A 20,786-nucleotide genomic window follows, 5' to 3' on the forward strand; every position below is an offset into this window, starting at 1 on the left:
GAAATCACCTGAGACCAATACCTACCCATAGTGCTTTGCACGGGGTGGGGGGTGGGCAGGGAACGGACTCAAATGTCAGTTGAATAATTGGAATACTATGAATAAGTGCCTAAATGCCCTGGCAGAAAAAACAGAAAAACAAGCAACCCAAAGTTTTCGGTCCCAAAAACCTCCCCAAATCAGAGCTAGTCAATTTCACATCTATACCAGTTGGAATTTCCAGGACACTCTTCACAACCACTAGTCAATTTCACAACTATACCAGTTAGAATTTCCAGGAGATTCTTCACAACCATGTGTCCTTGAAGCTCTTGCTACCTCAAAAGTGTGGTTCCCAGACCACCGGGATCCTGTGGGAATTTGCAAGTGCACCACTTTGGACAATTTAAATCACAGCCTGTAATTTGGCAAGCACCCAGGGGATTTGCAAACACACCAAACTCTCGGAAACACCAATCGAAGGTTCTATTCCCAAGGTATGGGGGTAGGGAGGGCCTGACTTACCCACAGCTGAGGCATAAGGAGGAGCAGGTGAAGTACTCATCTGGAAAAAAGGAGCTATGCGCCATCTGGTCATCAGGGATCTCACCACTAAAGCGGTCGCTCAGGGCCTGCCAAAGAGGGAAGGTGACATATGATGGCATTCAGTAGACAGCTCTGCATTTGGGCTCCCCACTGCAGCTACCATACAAGCACCACAGGCACAGAGGAAATCCAGTAACTTCTGCTCATGACCCTTGACCTTCCTGACCCAACTCACATCATTCCTTACTATGGGAAACCTTGGAAAGAACCAGCCGATTCCCCAAGAGGTCAAGATAAGCAAAGTTACTGTTCCCCCTAATTGCCTTGCAGGTTATAAACACCTCACACCACTCAGTCTTTTATTCAAGACCACCACAAATAATGACAAATGCCCATTTATGTGAGGCTGGGACCAAGAAACCAAGACTCACAAAGATGGCTCCTCTTTCAGCCATGGGCAGAGCTCAGATGTGATCTGAGTTTTCTGAGCTTCTATCCCAGCTATAACCACAGGCACTCAATTGGAGTTTACCTATACCAGTTGAGCCACAGACAAGCTCAAAGTAGGAAAATGTCACCAGAAAAAAGAAAAAACAAGAATTATTATAGTGTTTAGCAGTCATTTATCAACCTATCAACCCCCTTAGGGGGGTTGATATTTGGCAAATGGCCAAAATAAATGCCAAGAAGAAAACATATCCATAAAGCAAAATGAAAATTTTAGGTTGAAATGTAGCTTCCACTCCTAATCCTATCTTGACTTATTATTAAATATTGAAAGTATTCCTCAACCTAATTACAAAAAGGGGCTTTCCACACTTTAAAAATTGTTAAGTATGTGTTGCTCCAAGCTTCTGACTTTCAGTCCAGTCCCAGTGTGAGGAGACAGGCATTATTCAGGGGACAACAAGGGAAAGTGGCCTAAACAAAAGGACAAGGTGTTACTTCCTTTAGTAAAAGGGCAGAAGATAATTTTAAGATGAGATTTGGAAAAAGGGCAGGTCAGGTTTTAAACTAAGAACAATGAGGGGCTGGGTGTGGTGGCTCACACCTATAATCCCAGCACTTTGGGAGGCAGAGGTGGGCCAGATCACAAGGTCAAGAGATCCAGATCATCCTGTCCAACATGGTGAAACCTGTCTCAACTAAAAATACAAAAATTAGACGGGCATGGTGGCACCCACCTGAAGTCCCAGCTACTTGGGAGGCTAAGGCAGGAGGTGGAGTTTGCAGTGAGCCAAGATTGAGCCACTGCACTTGAACCTGGACAACAGAGCAAGACTCCGTCTCAAAAAAAAAAGAACAATTAGAACTTCTTAAACAAGGTTCCTTTTCCTATTTCCAATGTAATCTTAACACCAGGAGCTGCGAACCCAAGTGCCTACAAAGGCACGTAGTATCACTGTGGAGTATCACTGTCGAGTCGGGTCAGCCATAGGACCAGAATAGTGGCAAGGAGTGGGTCTAACTGAAGATACGCAACATTCTCACTCAGGTCCTGCAAGGCTACTGCAGAGGCCCAGAACACCATCTGTCAGTGATGGCTGACCAAGCGGCCACACTGAACCTCAGACAACAAAAAAATGGTCTGTCAAATAATGTGTAAGTCCTGTACTTCTTGGGGGTACTTTGATAAAGAGTGAAAACAGGAAGACCTTGAAAGACTATATGAATGAATATACATAAATGTTGAGAATAAATGAGAAGCAGGGCAAGTGAAATCACAAGTTGGCCTATACATCTCAGCCAAATTAATTATATATCTCAGACAAATTAACTAACAAATTAACACTCCTATACAGCGTTCTCCCCTCTCCTACTTCTACATGTGACCCATTCTTCAGGGATGTTTTTGGTCTCACCTCTTCCAGTGAAGCGACTCCAACCACATCACTCTCTGCCTTCTCTGAAGGCCTGCTGTACTCAATACGAAACTTGGTATTAAGCAATCAGACAATGATGCAAAGCTATGGGCCTGCTGTATTTCATCTCCAGGACCAGGTCATAAATATTGTCAAAGCAGCTTCCTACCTTTGCATCCTCCTCCAAATCCTAGCAAAGGTCCTAACAGGTCCTCAACTACAACTGCTGGGATAAGTGCCCCAGCACCAGCCCCACTTCACAAACCAACCCTTGCCCTCCTCTCCTGGCCCTGCCCTTGCCCTAGGCTTCCTTCATCCCATGCCCAGAGGTCCTCTCAAATTTAAAGCGAACTACTCCCTAACTGGCCACATGATCCGTAACTCTCCAGGCTGTTTCTCAAACAGATATGTGCAGAACACTCTGGGGCTCCTGATGGGAAAAGAGAGCTTTTTATGGAGACAGAGTCTCGCTCTGTTTGTTACCCAGGCTGGGGTGCAGTGGCGTGTTCACAGTCCACTGCAGCATCACCATCCCAGGCCCAAGCAATCCGCCTGCTTCAGCCTCCCAAGTAGCTGGGACAACAGGCACATACCACCATGCCCCAATAATTTTTTATTTGTTTTATTTTTTGTTTGTTTTGTTATTAAGACAGAGTCTTGCTCTGTTTGTTACCCAGGCTGGGGTGCAGTGGTACGATCTTGGCTCACTGCAACCTCTGGGTTCAAGCGATTCTGCCTCAGCCTCCAGAGACGCTGGGATTACGGGCCCCCACCACCACGTCTGGCTTCTTTTTTTTTTCCTTTTAGTAATGACAAGGTTTCACCATGTTGGCCAGGCTAGTCTCAAACTCCTGACCTCAAGTAATCCTCCAGACTCAGCCCCCAAAAGTGTTGGGATTATAGGAGCAAGCCACTATACCCAGCCAAGAATAGCAATTTTATCCTCAAAGTTTTTTCTTTTGAACACATAAATGAAAAACTAGCCTAAATACTGCTTTTCCTAAGGACAAATGATATCAAATTTTGCATGAGTGCAACCGCTGGGTTGAATTCACAGAAGGATGCCAACCCCCAGTAAATGGGAAATTGGGATCCAGTACAGCAAAAGGTTCTTACTGTTCCAACCCAAGTGACCTGGTTCACTTCTCTGAAAGTTCTTCAGAGAAACGAGGGCATTTGTAAGTATCTCAAGGCTTGGTGTGAAACAATTTGCAGCCTGATTTGCCACAGTACGTATGCCATCATTCTCTGCCCTAGACAAATTAACTATTGGCTTATGTTGTTCAAGGTAACAGGTAACCTCTTATGACATAAGAAAGAGAACTCCCAGGCAAGCCAGCCTTCAGATGCTGGTCACCCATCCTCTTGCATACTAGGTAAGATAACAAGCACTTCACTCTTTCACAAGTCACAACCTGACTAATGAATCAGACCCTGACAAGTTTTAGGAGACTTTATAAAAATTAAGAGAGTGGGAAAGTAAAGTAACTGTTAAAAAAAAAAATCCAAGGTCAGCATGTTTCCATGCAAGGGTAGAGAGAAATTGTCCTCCTTTAGAATCTATTTTTTTTTCCTTTGGAGGCAGAGTCTCGCTCTGTCCCCCAGGCTGGAGTGCAGTGGCGTGATCCCGGCTCACTGCAATCTCTGCCTCCTGAGTAGCTGGGACTATAGGTGCACGCCACCATGCCCGGCTGATTTTTTTGTATTTTTAGTAGAGACAGGGTTTCACCATGTTGGCCAGGCTGGTCTGAAACCCCTGACCTCAAGTGATCCACCATGCCAGGCCCTGATTTTTCTTTACATATCGCTTGATCCATATACTTATTAGTATGTTCAAAAATTCCAAACCTCGTATCATTCCACAGTTTCTTGGGTTCTCCTCCTCCTGAGATCCCAGAGCTAGAAGAGAAAGGCAGGGAATGGCCCCCCTACCCTGGGAAAGCTTAGGAAAGCATTTGAGGCAAGTCTGGAAAGCGTTGCCTGGAGACCAGATGATCTTGAACTTTAGTTGCCTTGACAACAATGTGGCTGGCTCTTTCTATTGTATCTATAGGGTGGCCCCGGTCATCAAGGGCTAGCAGTGAATTTCCTGAATCAAAATGGACACACTTCTATAATCAATGACATAATGACATCACACCCAAACAAAACATAACTTTATAAATACCTAATAAATGCTTCCCAACCCAGGCATGTTGGTTCACGCCTGTAATCCCAGCACTTTGAGAGGCTGAGACAGGCAGATCACCTGAAGTCCGAAGTTCGAGACCAGCCTGACCAACAAGGAGAAACCCCATCTCTACTAAAAATACAAAATTAGCCAGGCATGTAATCCTGTAATCCTAGCTCCTCAGAAGGCTGAGGCAGGAGAATCACTTGAACCTGGGAGGCAGAGGTTGCCGTGAGCCAAGATAACACCATTGCACTCCAGCCTGGGCAATAAGAGTGAAACTGTCCCCCCCCAAAAAATAAATAAACGAATGTTTCCTGTTAAACATCAGGGTTAAAGAATGAATTACATAAAGGCTGAGCACAGTGGCTCACTCCTAGCAATCCCAGCACTTTGGGAGGCCAAGGCTTAAGCTCAAGAGTTCAACATCAGCCTGAGTAATATGGCAAAACCTTGTCTCTACAAAAAATACAAAAATTAGCCAGGTGTGCTGGCATGTACCTATAGTCCTAGCTGCTTGAGAGGCTGAGGTGGGAGGATGGCTTGAGCCCAGGAGGCAGAGGTTGCAATGAGCCTAGATGGTACCACTGCACTCCAGCCTGGACAAGAGAGCCAGACCTGGTCTTAAAAAAAAATTAAGATAATATTACATAAAACTTATACAAATTCAACCATGAAATGGTTCTCCCAATTATTCAGAACCCTAAGTACAGATAACCATAGTTAACTCAATATTCAATTACACTACTAAATATTAATTCCTCTATTTGATAGAGACCTGGGGAACTGTTTCCCGCAGAGTTAGAAAAGGACACAGGGTAGGAGAAAAGGATTTAACTTTACTATGATCCTATTTATTCAGGAAGAAAAACATACACATTATAAACATATACTTATGCATGTGCTTACATAGCAATGAAAATTTCTAGACACTTATGTGAGAAAGTATTGAGAGTTATCTCTACAGAATGAGGAGGCCGGAGGTAGGGGGAAGGAAAGAGGACTTAACCCTCAAACATTCTGTAGTACTTGAATTGTTTATCATGAACATGCATTGCTTTTATAATTTTTTAAATGATATCTCTTTTTTAATTAAAATAACCAAATACTCAAATATAACTGACAGTATGTAGCAGGAGCCTTTTAAAATGGTCACATCCTCTGACCTCTTTAAAAGTGAAATAACTACTGGGAAGGAATACAGCATGGAGTTAAAAGCTTTAGGGGCCTGGCATGATTGCTGTGAGACGCTGGAGTGCAGCGAGCTGTGACTGCACCACTGCACTCCAGCCTGGGCAACAGAGCGAGACCCTGTCTCAAATAAAAAAAAAAAACAAAGAAAAAACAAATGGGAGATTCAAGAAGCCACACAAATTTTCCTGGCATGGAATATGTATCTGTTTATACACCACACCAACGGTTTTCTCTCAAAAAGGACTCAAGGCTATTAATAAAAAAATTAATACAGTAGCATAAAACAAAATAAAAATAAGTGGAGAAGACAGCCATTTATATTACACACTGCTGTGAACTACAAAAACTTTAGTTAGAGTCTATTTTAGCAACAAAACTCTACTTGGTCAGTTTGCCTAAGGCAGACTGTAAAAGTGGCTTTTAGAGTAAAAATCAGATAATTAGCCATGTCTTAATTTTTTTTTTTTAAGATGGGGTTTCACCATGTTGGTCAGGCTGGTTTTTAACTTCCGACCTCAGGTGATCCACCTGCCTTGATCTCCAAAGTTCTTGGATTACAGGCCTGAGCCACCATGCCCGACCATGCCATGTCTAATTTAAAAGATGTTAAAAAAAAAAAAAAAAAAAAAAACCAATTTTTTCAAAGATTTAGGTAAACTGCAATAATTGCACAATTTGCTGTGGAGAACCCAAATCACAAGCTTAAGCAGATTACTCCTTCCCAAAGACAAAAGAAGTCAATCCCATATCTCACTACAGCATAGCCCCTACAACTCAGAGAATAGAAAACATCAGGTCTTGGTGAAATTTTGGGGATACCAGTTACCAAGAATCATCAGAATTCCAGCTGACCAGGTTCTTTTTTGTTGAGACGGAGTCTCGGTCTGTTGCCCAAGCTGGAGTGCACTGACGCAATCTTGGCTCACTGCAACCAACCTCTACCACGTGGGTTCAAGCGATTCTCCTGTCTCAGCCTCCCTAGCAGCTGGTACTACAAGCGCCCGCCACCATGCCTGGCTAATTTTTATATTTTTAGTAGAGAGAGATTTCACCATGTTGGCTAGGCTGGGCTTAAACTCCAAGCCTCACATGATCGGCCCACCTCATCCCCCAAAGTGCTGAGATTACAGGCATAAGCCACCTCACCCGACAGACCAGGTTCATTATTTTAATCACAGAAAGCTGTGAATTGAACTCCCAACCTTGGTGAATCTTCCCACCTCAGAAGAATACAGTGTAACTATTTTTCTGAAAGCCTGTAATAAATTGGCCTGATGAAGGACATCCAAGACTCCTGAGAAGAAAAACCCGTGAGCACTAAGTACAGTTTACAGCGCTCAGTCTCCCTCATGGTTTTAAAGTTTAATTGGGATTAGCGTCCAGAAGAGCAAAGGAGTGGCTATAATCCAGCCATTGGCCTGTTTGCCTTATAATGCACAGTGATCAGCTTTACAGCCCTTTGTCTGATTCAGCATCTTTTCAGAACGTTTGCATTACGTAAGTGTAATCTTCCACTTTGACTGACTTTGAGCCACTACAAGGACATTATTAGCCAATACAATAAAGTGCGATTGAACTTCAAATTCTAACTAGAAATGTATGTATTTCATGAATTATTCATATGTAATCATTTTTCAGTTTTTCCTTAATATTATTCAAAATTAACATTCACTGAACGTTTTTACTATATACCAAGTACTTCGTTATGCTTTGATTTAATCTCCACCTCTTTTTTTTTTTTAAGACAGAGTCTCACTCTGTCGCCAGGCTGGAGTGCAGTGATGCAATCTCTACAACCTCTGGACTCCCTAGTTCAAGTGATTCTGCTGCCTCAGCCTGCCAGATAATTTTATGCCACCACACCCAGATAATTTTTGTATTTTTAGTAGAGACAAGGTTTCACCATGTTGGCCAGGATGATCTTGATCTCCTCACCTCATGATTCGCCCACCTCAGCCTCCCAAAGTGCTGGGATTATAGGCGTGAGCCACCGCGCCCAGCCAATCTCCACGTCTTTTTAAGAGGCCAAATCTTTTTTTTTTGAGACATCACCTCCCTCTGTCTCCTAGGCTGGAATGCAATGGTGTGATCTCGGCTCACTGCAACCTTTGCCTCCCAGGTTCAAGCAATTCTCCTGCCTCAGCCTCCAGAGTAGTTGGGATTACAGGCATGTGCCACCATGCCCAGCTATTTTTTTTGGATTTTTAGTAGAAAGGGGGGTTTAGTCATGTTGACCAGGCTAGTCTCTAATTCCTGACCTCGTAATCCACCCACCTCAGCCTCCCAAATTGCTGGAAATCCAGGCATGAGCCACGGTACCTGGTTGTAAATCTCCTCTTAAAGAAAAAAAAACAGGCCCCCGTCTCAAAACTCTCCATGTGTCACAGTCTCTAGCTAAGGAATAACAGGCGATTTTATTTGGTGAGAGGCAGTACAGCCTTCATGGTTATGAGAAGGAGCTCTAAAGTAAACTGGCCAGGGTTTGTTTTAGGGCTGCTATCACTCAATATCTGTGTATAACCAATTCATCTCTTGGTGTCTCAGTTTCCTCATCTGCAAATGAGGATAACAGGACTAAGACCAGACCCAGGACTCATACCTGTAATCTCAGCATTTTGGGAGCCTGAGGCAGGCGGATCACCTGAGGTCAGGAGTTCAAGACCAGTCTGACCAACATGGAAAAACCCCATCTCTACTAAAAATGCAAAATTAGCTGGGCCTGGTGGAGCATGTTTGTAATCCCAGTTACTCGGGAGGCTAAGGCAGGAGAATCGCTTGAACCCAGGAGGTAGAGGTTGCGATGAGCCAAGATCATGCCATTGCACTCCAGCCTAGGCAACAACAGCAAAACTCCATGTTGAAAAAACAAAAAAACAGTACTTAACTCATGGAGTTGGTTTAAGGATTAAGTGAACTAATCCATACAGAGTCCTCTGAACTCTGGTATATAATAAATAGTATTGTGACTGTATTTCTATTTTTGTGTTTTGTCTTGGTAATTTTCTACCTGTGGGGAAGTCCCATTCAGGTGCCCCCCTCTCTCGCAACAGAGAGAGAGCTGTTTCTTTTGCCTATTAAACCTCTGCTCCTAAACTCCTCCCCCAAAAATTTCTACCTGTGATACTAGTTTTCCAGTTATAGTGATAACAGAAAGTTTACTCTATGAATAAATAAACTTAGATAACAAAAAAAAGTGAATCAATGTAAAGAAAAGCATAAAGGCTATCCCAATTAAGAGATTCAACATGACAACAACTCACCAGGGCCGGGCCACACCCACCAGAAATGAGTGCTTCCTCCTATTCTCTAAGAGCCTGATTTTCCTCCTGGCTGAGGACCTGGCATGTTTTAACTACCACTCATGAATTTCCCATATTTGCGCTGCTAGCAAGATGCAGATTCCATTCATCTGCCTCCACTTCTTATAAACTCTTTCCAGCCCACATTTCCAATCACCAGCACCACAAAAGCTGGAGAACTGAGTGTTCTCGCCACCCATTGGCACCCCAATGAGAAGCCCTTGGGGCACAAGCCAACTGACCTTCAGGGCCTTGAAGATGACTCCCGGGTGCCGGGGAGAACGGGTGGTGTTATTCTCTAGTAGCTGCTCCAAAGCACGCCGAAGCCCAGAAAAGTCTGTGGGAGGGTTGTAAGTCCTCGTTCCCTTGTAGTGAATGGAACTAAAGGCTTCAGGGAAGCGGCCCAGTTTCCGGAACCGGTCCTGGATGAGCTTCTCTGGCACCTCTGAGGGGTGATCTATACAAGCAGAAACAGGCACATGGGCAGGGAGTAACATTTAAAAAAAAAAAAAAAAAAGCAGGAGAGCGTGGTGGCTCACACCTATAATCCCAGCACTTTGGGAGGCCAAGGCAGGTGGATCATCTGAGGTCAGGAATTCAAGACCAGCCTGGCCAACATGGTGAAGCCTTGTCTCTACTAATAACACAAAACAATTAGCTGGGTGTGGTGGAGCACGCCTGTGATCCTGATTTTACAATCTTATAATCTTTATCCTCTTACTTTCTTTTCCATTGTTATGGATGAACTGTCCATGGTCCTAAGGCCAACCCTTCCACATATGCATCACTCCAACTGTTCCTGCTGTCTTACATCTGCATTCTTCCCTCTCTAATGAATCATTCCCATCTGTACATAAATATCTGCAATACCGCACATTTTAAATTTTTTTTTTTGAGATGGAGTTTCGCTCTTGTTACCCAGGCGGGAGTGCAATGGCGCGATCTCAGCTCATGGCAACCTCCGCCTCCTGGGTTCCGGCAATTCTCCTGCCTCAGCCTCCTGAGTAGCTGGGATTAAAGGCACGCGCCACCATGCCCAGCTAATTTTTTGTATTTTTAGTAGAGACGGGGTTTCACCATGTTGACCAGGATGGTCTCGATCTGTTGACCTCGTGATCCACCCGCCTCGGCCTCCCAAAGTGCTGGGATTACAGGCGTGAGCCACCGTGCCCAGGCTAAATTTTTAAAAAGAAAAATCCCTTGAAAACATCAGCCTCCAGCTATAATTTCATTGTTCTTCTTTGCTTTATAGAAGTCTTTCAAAGAGTTGAATAAACTCACCACAGTGATTCTTCTCCTAATCTTATCTATTTTTTTAGAGACAGGGCCTCACTATATTGCCCTGGCTGATCTTTAACCCTTGGGCTCAAGGGATTCTCCCACATGACCTCCCAGGCACTTGCCACTATACCTGGCTTCCTCATATTTTCTCTTGATCATACTCTGATCAAGCTTTTCTTTTCACCCCATACCATCTCAGGTCTTATCCAGATGCCTAAGTACTTACATATTGCCAAAGCCAACTGGCAATTCTCAATCCTTATGCTAGTTGACCTATAAGCAAATTTTGACATGTTTCATCAATCCATCCTCCTTGAAACACTTTCTGTCTTCTCCGGACAAAAATCTTTTTGGGCAATCCACTACCAATAAGTTGCTATTGCAGCCCAAATAGCTGCCTCCTTGTACCCATAAAGGTCAAACTGTGACACTGTACCCCATCTACTCACCAGAGCCCAGTAGTTGGGTGTGCACAGTCTCATGGAAGATGATAACTGCAGGGCCCAGCGTGGATAAAGGGACATCCAGGCCACAGCGTGCAGTGGTGGCCTTGAGCTCCTTAGTGAAGTGCTTCAGATAAGCTTCTGAGGCATCCCCAAGGAATTTGAAGAGGTCATTATGCAGCCGGTCTGCATGAGTTCGATAGATGACCAGGTCTGAGATGGCCAGGACCTTAAGCAGCAGCCGTGTTCTCTGGCTTAGATTCACGGTGGCCCCCAGGAGCCCTTCCGTATCGATCACTGCCACTTTGTGAACTGGGTCATAGGCTGCCCACACTCCCACAGTGCAGGACTCCTGGGTGGGGGAGGTTTTGAAGACTTCACGACCATAAAAGAAAGTGTGGTTGAGAGTGTGAGACTTCCCATCGCCAGTATTTCCAAAAATGGAAACCACCTTCAGATGCTGATCAGGTTTGCAGTCCAATTTTCTAATGAAGTCCTCTTCATTTGTTACCTTCAAAAAAAAAAAAGACTATGAAATATAGGAACTGTAAAAGCACTAGAAAAACCTACAAGAACAAGTGCTTCCCTGGGACAAGGACCTTGATTGAACTGTCAAGGAAAGGAAGTCCCCACCTAAACCCTTAGCAAACAGCTCAAAGGATCCTCTGAAGCTTCAGTCAGGATAAGAACTTAGTGGCCACGAAAAGAGCTAAAACTATCAAAAGAAAAAAGAGCTGAAACCATAAAACTCTTAGAAGAAAATAAAGGAGTTCATCTTTGTGACTTTAGATTAGGCTATAGTTTCTTAGATATGACAACACAAGCACAAGTAACCAAAGAAAAATCAGATAAGGCCAGATGTGATGTTCACACATTTAACACTGGAGGCTGAGGAGGGAGGATCCCTTGAGCCCAGAAGTTTGAGGCTGTAGTGAACTGTGATAGCGCCACTGGACTTCAGCTTGGGCAAGAGAATGAGACCCTGACTCAAGAAAAAAAAAAAACAGCCAGGCGCGGTGGCTCACACTTGTAATCCCAGCACTTTGGGAGGCCGAGGCAGGCAGATCACTTGAGGCCAGGAGTTTGAGACCAGCCTGGCCAACAGGGTGAAACCCTATCTCTACTAAAAATACAAAAATTAGCCGGGTGTGGTGACGTGTGCCTGTAATCCCAGCTACTCAGAAGGCTGAGGCATGAGAATTGCTCGAACCCAGGAGGCAGAGACTATAGTGAGATTGTGCCACTGCACTCCAGCCTGGGTGACAGAGTAAGACCATCTTAAAAAAAAAAACATAAACAAACAAATAAATAAATCTGATAAGACTAGTATTCCAAACATACAAAGAAATCTTACAACTCAACAATGATGATAAGCAACAAATTTAAAAAGAGCAAAGAATTTGAATAGACCTTTCTCCATAAAAGATATGCAAGCAATCAATAAGCATCTGAAAAGATACTCCAAGACCTGAGTCATTAGAGGAAAGCAAATCCAAACTGCAGTGAGCTATCACTTCGTATCCACCAGAATGACTAAGATCAAAGACAACAAGGGCTGGGCGAGGTGGTCCACGCCTATAATCCCAGCACTTTGGAAGGCCAAAAAGAGGGGATCACTTGAGGCCAAAAGTTTGAGACCAGCCTGAGGAACATGGTGAGACCTATCTCTACAAAAAATAAAAATAAAAATTAGCTGAGCATGGTGATTTGCATCCGTAGTCCTAGCTACTCAGAAGGCTGAGGCAAGAGGATCACTTGAGCTCAGGAGTTCGAGGCTTCAGTGAACCATGACTGCACCACTGCACTCTAGGCTGAGTGACGGAGAAAAGCCCTGTCTCTTAAAAATAAATAAATAAATAAGCATCAGTAAGGTTGTACAGAAATCACAACATTCATGCACTTCTGGTGGGAATGTAAAATCACATAGCCAGTTCGGGAAACAGCTTGTCCACTCCTTGCTATATATCCAAGAGAACTGAAAACACATGTTCACACGAATCTTCTAAGTACATCGACGTTCACAGCAGCATTATCCATAACAGCCAAAAAAGTGAAAACAGCCCAAATACCATCAGCTAATAAACAGTGGTATATCCAGTCTGGGCACAGTGGCTCACACTGGCTCACGCCTATAATCCCAGCACTTTGGGAGGCCAAGTTGGATGGATTGTCTGAGGTTGGGAGTTCGAGACCAGCCCTGCCAACCTAGTGAAATCTCATCGCTACTAAAAACACAAAAATTAGCCAGGTAAGGTAGCTCACACTTGTAATCCCTGCACTTTGGGAGGCCGAGGCAGGTGGATCACAAGGTCAGGAGTTCGAGACCAGCCTGGTCAGCTTGGTGAAATCCCGTCTCCACTAAAAATACAAAAATTATTTGGGCATGGTGGCATGTGCCTGTAATCTCAGCTACTTGGGAGGTTGAGGCAGGAGAATCACTTGAAGCTGGGAGGCAGAGGTTGTAGTGAACCGAGATCGTGCCACTGCACTCCAGGCTGGATGACAGAGCATGACTCTTGTCTCAAAAGAAAGAAAATAATAATAATCCAACCCTCCAAATGTGCTTATTGGACAAGTGAGAGTTCTGTACCTATCTCCTAGCCCCAATTATCATATGGAGAGGCTAAAGTGCAAATATTTTCCCTATAGAAATAATACAAATTTCGGCTGGGTGCAGTGGCTCACGCCTGTAATCCCAGTGCTTTGGGAGGCTGAGGCAGGCGGATCACCTGAGGTCAGGAGTTTGAGACCAGCCTAGCCAACATAGTAAAACCCCATCTCTACTAAAAAAAATACAAAAATTAGCTGGGCATACTGGCAAGCGCCTGTAATCCCAGCTACTCGGGAGGCTGAGGCAGGAGAATTGCTTGAACCTGGGAGGCAGAGGTTGCAGTGAGCAGAGATCGCACCACTGCACTCCAGCCTGGGAGATACAGCAAGACTCCATCAAAAAAAAAAATAACACAAATTTCACTGTTATCTAATAACATTTGCATAGAAATGTTGGGAAAACATTTTTGTGAAATGAACGTAGCTAGCTATCAAATATTATTTGCTTGACACGGCTGGGAAAGAATGAAGTCTGATACATGCTCCAACAAAGATGAACCTTGAAAACATGAGAAATGAAAAGAGCCACACACAAAACACCACATATTCCATTTATATGAAACATCCAAGCAGGCAAATTCATAGACAGCAAGTAGATTAGTGGTTGCCAGGGGCTGGAGGGAGGAGGGAGAGGCTGCTAATGCTGGGTTTCTATTTGGAAAGATGAAAATATTCCAGAATTAGACAGTGGTAAGGATTGTACAATATTATGAATATACTAAAAATACTGAATTATATACTTTAAACTGGTGAATTGTATGGTATGTGAATCACATCTCAATAAAATTTGTGTTTTCATTTTTGTTTTTTAAGACAGAGTTTTGCTGTTGCCCAGGGTGAAGTGCAGTGGTGTGATCTTGGCTCACTGCAACCTCCGCCTCCTGGGTTTAAGTGATTTTCCTGCCTCAAAATCCTGAGTAGCTGGGATTACAGGTGTGCACCATCACACGTGGCTAATTTTTGTATATTTTAGTAGAGAATAGGTTTCACTCTGTTAGCCAGGCTGGTCTCGAACTTCTGATCTCAGGTGATCTACCCATCTCAGCCTCCCAAAGTGCTAGGATTACAGGTATGAGCCACAGCACCCAGCCAAGTTTGTTTTTATTTTTTAATATATGGGTCAAACTTCACCTACCGTAATTCTCCTCCTGACAATTTAAAGAACACTGCAGTCCTTATAAAAAGCCAGGCCGGAAGGAGGGATGAAAGAAAGAAAAAAAAGAGCCAGGCCATAAAGAAAGAGACCTGGGGCCAGTGAGGTCCCAGACTGGAGCTACCGAAAGGTGCTCAGAACTCCTGTTCTCAGAATACAGAACCCTAGGGTTAAAGCTCCTAATCCAAGCAGTTTATCTCTACTCCAGCAAAAGCAATGACGAAGGATCACATCAAGTATCTTTCTTTCAGTCAACAAGAGAATAAAACAGGTTGCAGATTTTTTTTTTTTTTTTTTTTTTTTGAGAGAGGATCTCCCTCTGTCACCCAGGGACTGCAGGGAGTGGTGCAATCTAGGCTCACTGCAATGTCTGCCTTCTGTGTTCAAGTGATTTTCCTGCCTCAGCCTCCAGAGTAGCTGGTATTACAGGCACATGTCACCACACCCACCTCATTTTTTGGTACTTTTAGTAGAGATGGAATTTCACCATGTTGGCCAGACTGGTTTCAAACTCCTGACCTCACCTCAGGTGATCCTCCCCCCAGCCTCTCAAAGTGCTGTGATTACAAGCGTGAACACCTTGCTGACTTGGTGATTCTCAAGAAGTCTGCTGGTTTCTTTTGTTTTTTTGAGACAGAGTCTCACTCTGTCACCTAAGCTGGAGTGTAATGGCAAGATCTCAGCTCACTGCTCCCTCCACCTCCTAGGTTCAAGCAATTCTCCTGTCTCAGCATCCTGAGCAGCTGGGACTAAAGGTGCATGCCACCACGCCTGGCTAATTTTTGTAATTTCAGTAGAAATGGCATTTCACCATATTGGTCAGACTGGTCTCCTGACCTCAGATGATCCACCCACCTCAGCCTCCCAAAGTGCTGGGATTACAGGTATAAGCCACCTTGCCAGAATCTGCTGGTTTGATAATAAACAGAGAAACACACAGACCACTGAGTGTGAAAATGATAAACCTTGGTTTCCTATAGTCTCATCAAGACAGTAAACCAAATCCTAGTGCCTTGGGGGGCCAAGATGGGAGGATCACTTGAGCCCTGGAATTCAAGACCACCTTAAGCAACATAGCAAGACCCCATCTCTACAAAATCAAAAAATTAGCCTGGCATGGTGATTCACCCTATAGTCCTAGCTCCTGAAGCGGCTGGGGCACTTGAGCTCAGGAGGTGGAGGTTGTAGTTAGCCGAGATCATGTCACTGCACTCTAGCCTGGGTGACAGAGAAAGACCCTAGCTCAAAAAAAAAAAAAAAGAAAAGAAAAAAGTAAACCACTCATTATTCTTTTAATGACATCACTGTTGTTTCATTATTAAGAGCCTGAATATTGCTGATAATACGAACAGTTCATTGAATGCCGGCTGCAGTGACAGTGCCCTTCACTAGAGCCATGATGGCAGGGCTGTGTCTATCTTATCTTTACATGCAAAGCACTCAGGACACACCCTGGCACGAAGGAGGAGCTCAGTATGCAGCAGGGGAGTGAACGAATGAGTGAATAAACGCCAGGCATCTTACTTAATACTCAGGTACCTTAAATACTTCCCACCATACATCTTCCACAGGGCTAAACACACAGCAGCACTTCATAAACTTGGTGATAGGCTAACTGATCTAGCAGACAACAGAGAGAAACAAGAAGTTACACAGAACAGCCCATTTTGGACCTGTGTCACTCATCAGCCTGGTTCCAAGCTGCTAAGCTGGCCAGCAAGAGAAACAAAACTAACGCTCTGTCAAGCTCTACCAGCAAGGAGTCAGGTGAGGTCAGGGCGGCTGCTGGAAGAGCCATCTACCTGCTCAACCAGGCCGGGCGAGGAAGACCAGGCCTAGGGACTTTCTCCCATGGAAATCTACTCTGTCATGAATCTTCACAAAACTGCAACTGCTTACCCAGAGTATTTAAGAGCAGGGACCTGAAAGAGGGAAAGGGGGAACATTTAGGTAGAGTTAAATGTCTTGGGATTCATAGTAAGTGTCCACCAAATGATGTACATGATATATATAAATAACTCATATGGGATGGAAAGAAAACACTCCTTGCCTACATTTTGCAATACCATTTAGCCATTTAGTGTCCAGGGGTATGTTAAGTGCATATGTCCATGTGTGGGGCCTATACATGAGTCTAATGCTAATGGTACTACTGGGAGGAGGAACTCAAAGTCCCAGTCTGTTTCTTCTACTGACAAGTAGTGAACAATCCCTTAACATGCACTGACTGCATTTTCTTCATGTGAAAGGAGGCTAGGCCGGGTGTGGTGGCTCACACCTGTAATCCCAGCACTTTGGGAGGCTGAGGTGGGCGGATCATGAGGTCAAGAGATGGAGACCATCCTGGCCAACATGGTGAAACCCTGTCTCTACTAAAAATACAAAATTTAGGTGGGTATGGTGGCACATGCCTGTAATCCCAGATACTCAGGAGGCTGAGGCAGGAGAATTGCTTGAACCCGGGAGGTGGAGGTTGCAGTGAGCCAAGATTGCTCCACTGCACTCCAGCCTGGGTGACACAGCAAGATTCCATCTCAAAAAAAAAAAAAAAAAATTTACGAAACCAAGCAGCACCTCTCTCTCTCCCTCCAATTCACCCACAAAGCTTTACTTTGTATAGAGTTCCAAGAAGAGTCTGTAAAGTGAAATACAACAGTACCCAATGATCCCCCACCAAGATTCCCTTTGTTTTCTTCTTCTTCTTTTTGAGACAGAACCTCACTGTGTTACCTAGGCTAGAGTGCAATGACACAATCTCGGCTAACTATAACCTCCACTTCCCAGGTTCAAGTGATTCTCCTGCCTCAGCCTCCTGAGTAGCAGGGATTACAGGCATGTGCCACCGTGTCAAGTTAATTTTTGTATTTTTAGCAGAGACAGGGTTTCACCATATTCTCCAGGTTGGTCTCGAACTCCCTGACAGGTGATCCACCTGCCTTGGCTTCCCAAAGTGCTAGGAATAGAGGCATGAGCCAACTGCACCCGGCCCCAATTTAGAATTCAGCATAGTTCATGGTAGTGAAAAGTCCCCAGCAGTCAACCTCTGACCCAAGCAGGCCAAGGGAATGATGATGGTCTCCCTTGAGAGATTCCTTCCAAGCCCTCACAGAATAATTCTAGAATGAAAGATCATGCACCAGCTTTGTTCCAAGGAGGCCTGAAAAACCAAGACGTTGGGAAGGAACTAAAGAGCCTTGGAAGGAAGGAAGTTCAACACAGCACAGAGACTGTCGAAGTTAATCCCCAAAGAACCTGAAAAACACTCTTAAGAAAAGTAGTTCAGCATCAAGGTCTTTTCAATACTGGCCTCTGGGAAAAGAGGATTTAATCTGTACCAACTACAATTATACATTCCTCTAATTTTTTTTTTCTTGAGACAGGTCCCGCTCTGTTGCTCAGGTTGGAATACAGTGGCTCACTGCAGCCTCAACCTCCCAGCCTCAATCAATCCTCCTGCCTCAGCCTCCCAAGTAGCTAGGACTACAGGTGTGTACCACCATAGCCAGCTAAACTTTTTTATTTTTTGTAGAGATAGGGTCTCCCTATATTGCCCAGGCTGGCCTTGAACTCCTGGCCTCAAGCAATCCTCCTTCCTTGGCCTCCCAAAACACCTGATTATAGGTGTGAGCGACCGCACCCAGCCCCATGGCCTAATTTTTGAACAGGATTTTACCTAAACTATGTCAAACAGATCAGTAATCAGTCTATTTTAAAGTCCAAATGATAAGGAAATTTCATTCCAATAGCAAGCCCCGATGACCAGAATATTCTATTAAACCTGTTTCCTCAACACAGCAAGTATAGAAAATTTCTTCTCATTCTATCCTAAAGAGCATGTATACTTCGTGTTTATCCATTTACATGTTGCTAGAGTTTCACATAAAACACAATCATTTCTCTCTGAAGGAGTTGGGTAAACTATAATTTTTAAATTAAAAAAACACACACACAATCATTCTCAATCAAATGTTTTCTGAAGACACTGAAGTCACGAGGTTGGTCTCACAAACACACTGAGCACACGTGGCAAGAGCAAAGATCACTTTCTTCCACTCCAGTGTCTCAAAGGGTTTCATTACTTGAGAGATCAAGAATTCCCCTCCATGTCTTATAACTACCCACGGTGCTTCTGACACTTTGCTTCACAGACACTGCCTGCAGCTCTTCTCCTGTCCCAGCAGGAATAAGTGTTTCTATGCAGAAATGATCCACAAAGAAATTTTTCTTTTTTAAAGTCATTTTTGCTGGCTGCGGTGGCTCAAGTCTGTAATCCCAGCACTTTGGGAGGCTGAGGCAGGCGGATCACGAGGTGAGGAGTCCAAGACCAGCCTGACCAACATGGTGAAACCCCATCTCTACTAAAAATACAGGACCAGGTACAGTGGCTCATGCCTGTAATCCCAGCACTTTGGGAAACCAAGTGGGCAGATCACCTGAGGTGGGGAGTTTGAGACCAACCTGACCAACATAAACCCTATCTTTACTAAAAATACAAAATTAGCCAGGTGTGGTGGCGCATGCCTGTAATCCCAGCTACTCAAGAGGCTGAGGCAGGAGAATTGCTTGAACCCAGGAGGTGGAGGTTGCCGTGAGCCAAGATTGCGCCACTGCACACCAGCCTGGGCAACAAGAGCAAAATTCCATCTCAAAAATAAATAAATACAAACATTAACCCAGCATCATGGCCCATGCCTGTAATCCCAGCTACTCAGGAGGCTGAGGCAGGATAATTGCTTGAAGCCGGGATGCAGAGGGAGCAGTGAGCTGAGATCACATCATTGCACTCTAGCCTGGGCAACAGAGAGACTGTCTCAAAAAAAAAAAAAAAAAAAAAAGTCATTTTTAGCTCCCTGATCAGTTTCTTTGGCCACACCCAACACACCCAGTTCAGCAATCCATTTACATCTGAATAAAAAGCTTTCCAAGGCAAAGCTGAATTCTGAGGACACACTGGAAATTCCGAGTCATCCCCAAGCCCTACCTAATCCTCAAGGTAATTTTCTGAAGGAGCTTCTGGATAGGAGATGCAGCCCCCTTTTTAAGTGGGATAGCATATCCATATTTGGCCAGCTATGAAAACAGATGTAAGCTCTAGTAAAGGCTTGGCAGTAAGCAGAATGGTCTCTCATTCTGGAATGATTCTGAGGGCTAAGAAGGTACTTAGCCATAAAAGCGAAGCTAGACAAACCAGGCTAGGAAAGAGAACTAGGTTTAAATCACACCCTGGGCAATTTACTCCACCCTTCTCTTGCTCAAAGCCTCCATTCCTACCCACCACCTCGGTTAATGTTTTCCCACTCTCCCCAACTCTGAACACCTCAACCAGAACGTACTTCATGCTGGCAGAGATATGGTCTGTGTTGCTTACCACCGTAACACAGTGGTAATTTTGGTGCCTGACACAAAATCGGAGATCAACACATAATTGACCAATAAATGAATGAACACAATACAAAATGTCTACATGCTATATCCTCTGGGGGAGGGAATGATGTAGTATCACCATTAACAGTTCTATCTGACCTGACTCTATCATCCACTGACTTCAGGACAACTTTGAAGAAGTTATTCAGCCCCTCTGGGGCTCTTTTATTCACCTCTACAATGAAGATTAACAACACAATCTACTTCATAGGATTGCTGCAAAAACTAAACGAGATGAGGTACATCAAGCACTTAGCACAAAAGCCCAGAGTAACTTGCAGTATATGCTAGAGGCATGCTGACTGACATCATTGCTGGTTTGCCCCAAAGCACAGTCATCACCATCACCTCAGAATTTCATTATCTCAAGTAAAAACTCTCCTTAGGGAAGGTTTCCGATAAAGTCCTCATTAAGAGAATAAGGATAGGCCAAGCATGGTGGCTCACTTCTTTAATCTCAGCACTTCAGGAGGCTAAGATGGGAGTACTACTTAAACCCAGGAATTTGAGACCAGCCAGGGCAATATAGTGAGACCTCATCTCTACAAAAAAAATCAAACAGTTAGCTGGGCAAGGTGGCACATGCCTGTAGTCCCAGCTACTCAGGAGGCTGAGGTGGGAGGATTGCTTGAGTTATGATGGTACCACTGTTCTCCAGCCTAGGCAACAGAGCAAAAACTTGTCTCAAAAAAGACAGAAATAGGCATAATTGAACAAGGAAGATCCTTATTCAATACTTACCACTCCCTCCCTCAAAAGGTTGCATCTTTCGAATTAAAAAAGAAACCTAGGCCTGTAACCTTAGTACTTTGGGAGGCCCAGGCA

At 44.2% G+C, this 20,786-nt stretch overlaps 1 protein-coding gene across 10 annotated transcripts in view; it reads right to left on the reverse strand.

Annotated features, from left to right (window-relative positions):
- The window catches only part of ZFYVE1 (zinc finger FYVE-type containing 1), a 51,035-nt gene that overhangs the window by 11,418 nt on the left and 18,831 nt on the right, over positions 1-20,786 (reverse strand). For 8 of the 10 annotated variants that reach the window (XM_035260925.3, XM_078335336.1, XM_035260923.3 and 5 more), the window contains 3 exons: positions 10,781-11,285; positions 9,293-9,507; positions 505-611 (listed from right to left, as the gene is read on the reverse strand). In XM_035260925.3, the coding sequence (XP_035116816.1) occupies positions 505-611; positions 9,293-9,507; positions 10,781-11,285 (827 nt within the window). Of the gene's footprint in view, positions 1-504; positions 612-3,503; positions 3,652-4,235; positions 4,363-9,292; positions 9,508-10,780; positions 11,286-20,786 lie in introns of those variants that run through there. The other 2 variants (XM_035260927.3, XM_078335338.1) reach the window with 2 other exon arrangements.

The sequence above is a fragment of the Callithrix jacchus genome, chromosome 8, assembly GCF_049354715.1.
Source record: "Callithrix jacchus isolate 240 chromosome 8, calJac240_pri, whole genome shotgun sequence".
Classification (NCBI taxonomy): Eukaryota; Metazoa; Chordata; class Mammalia; order Primates; family Cebidae; genus Callithrix; species Callithrix jacchus.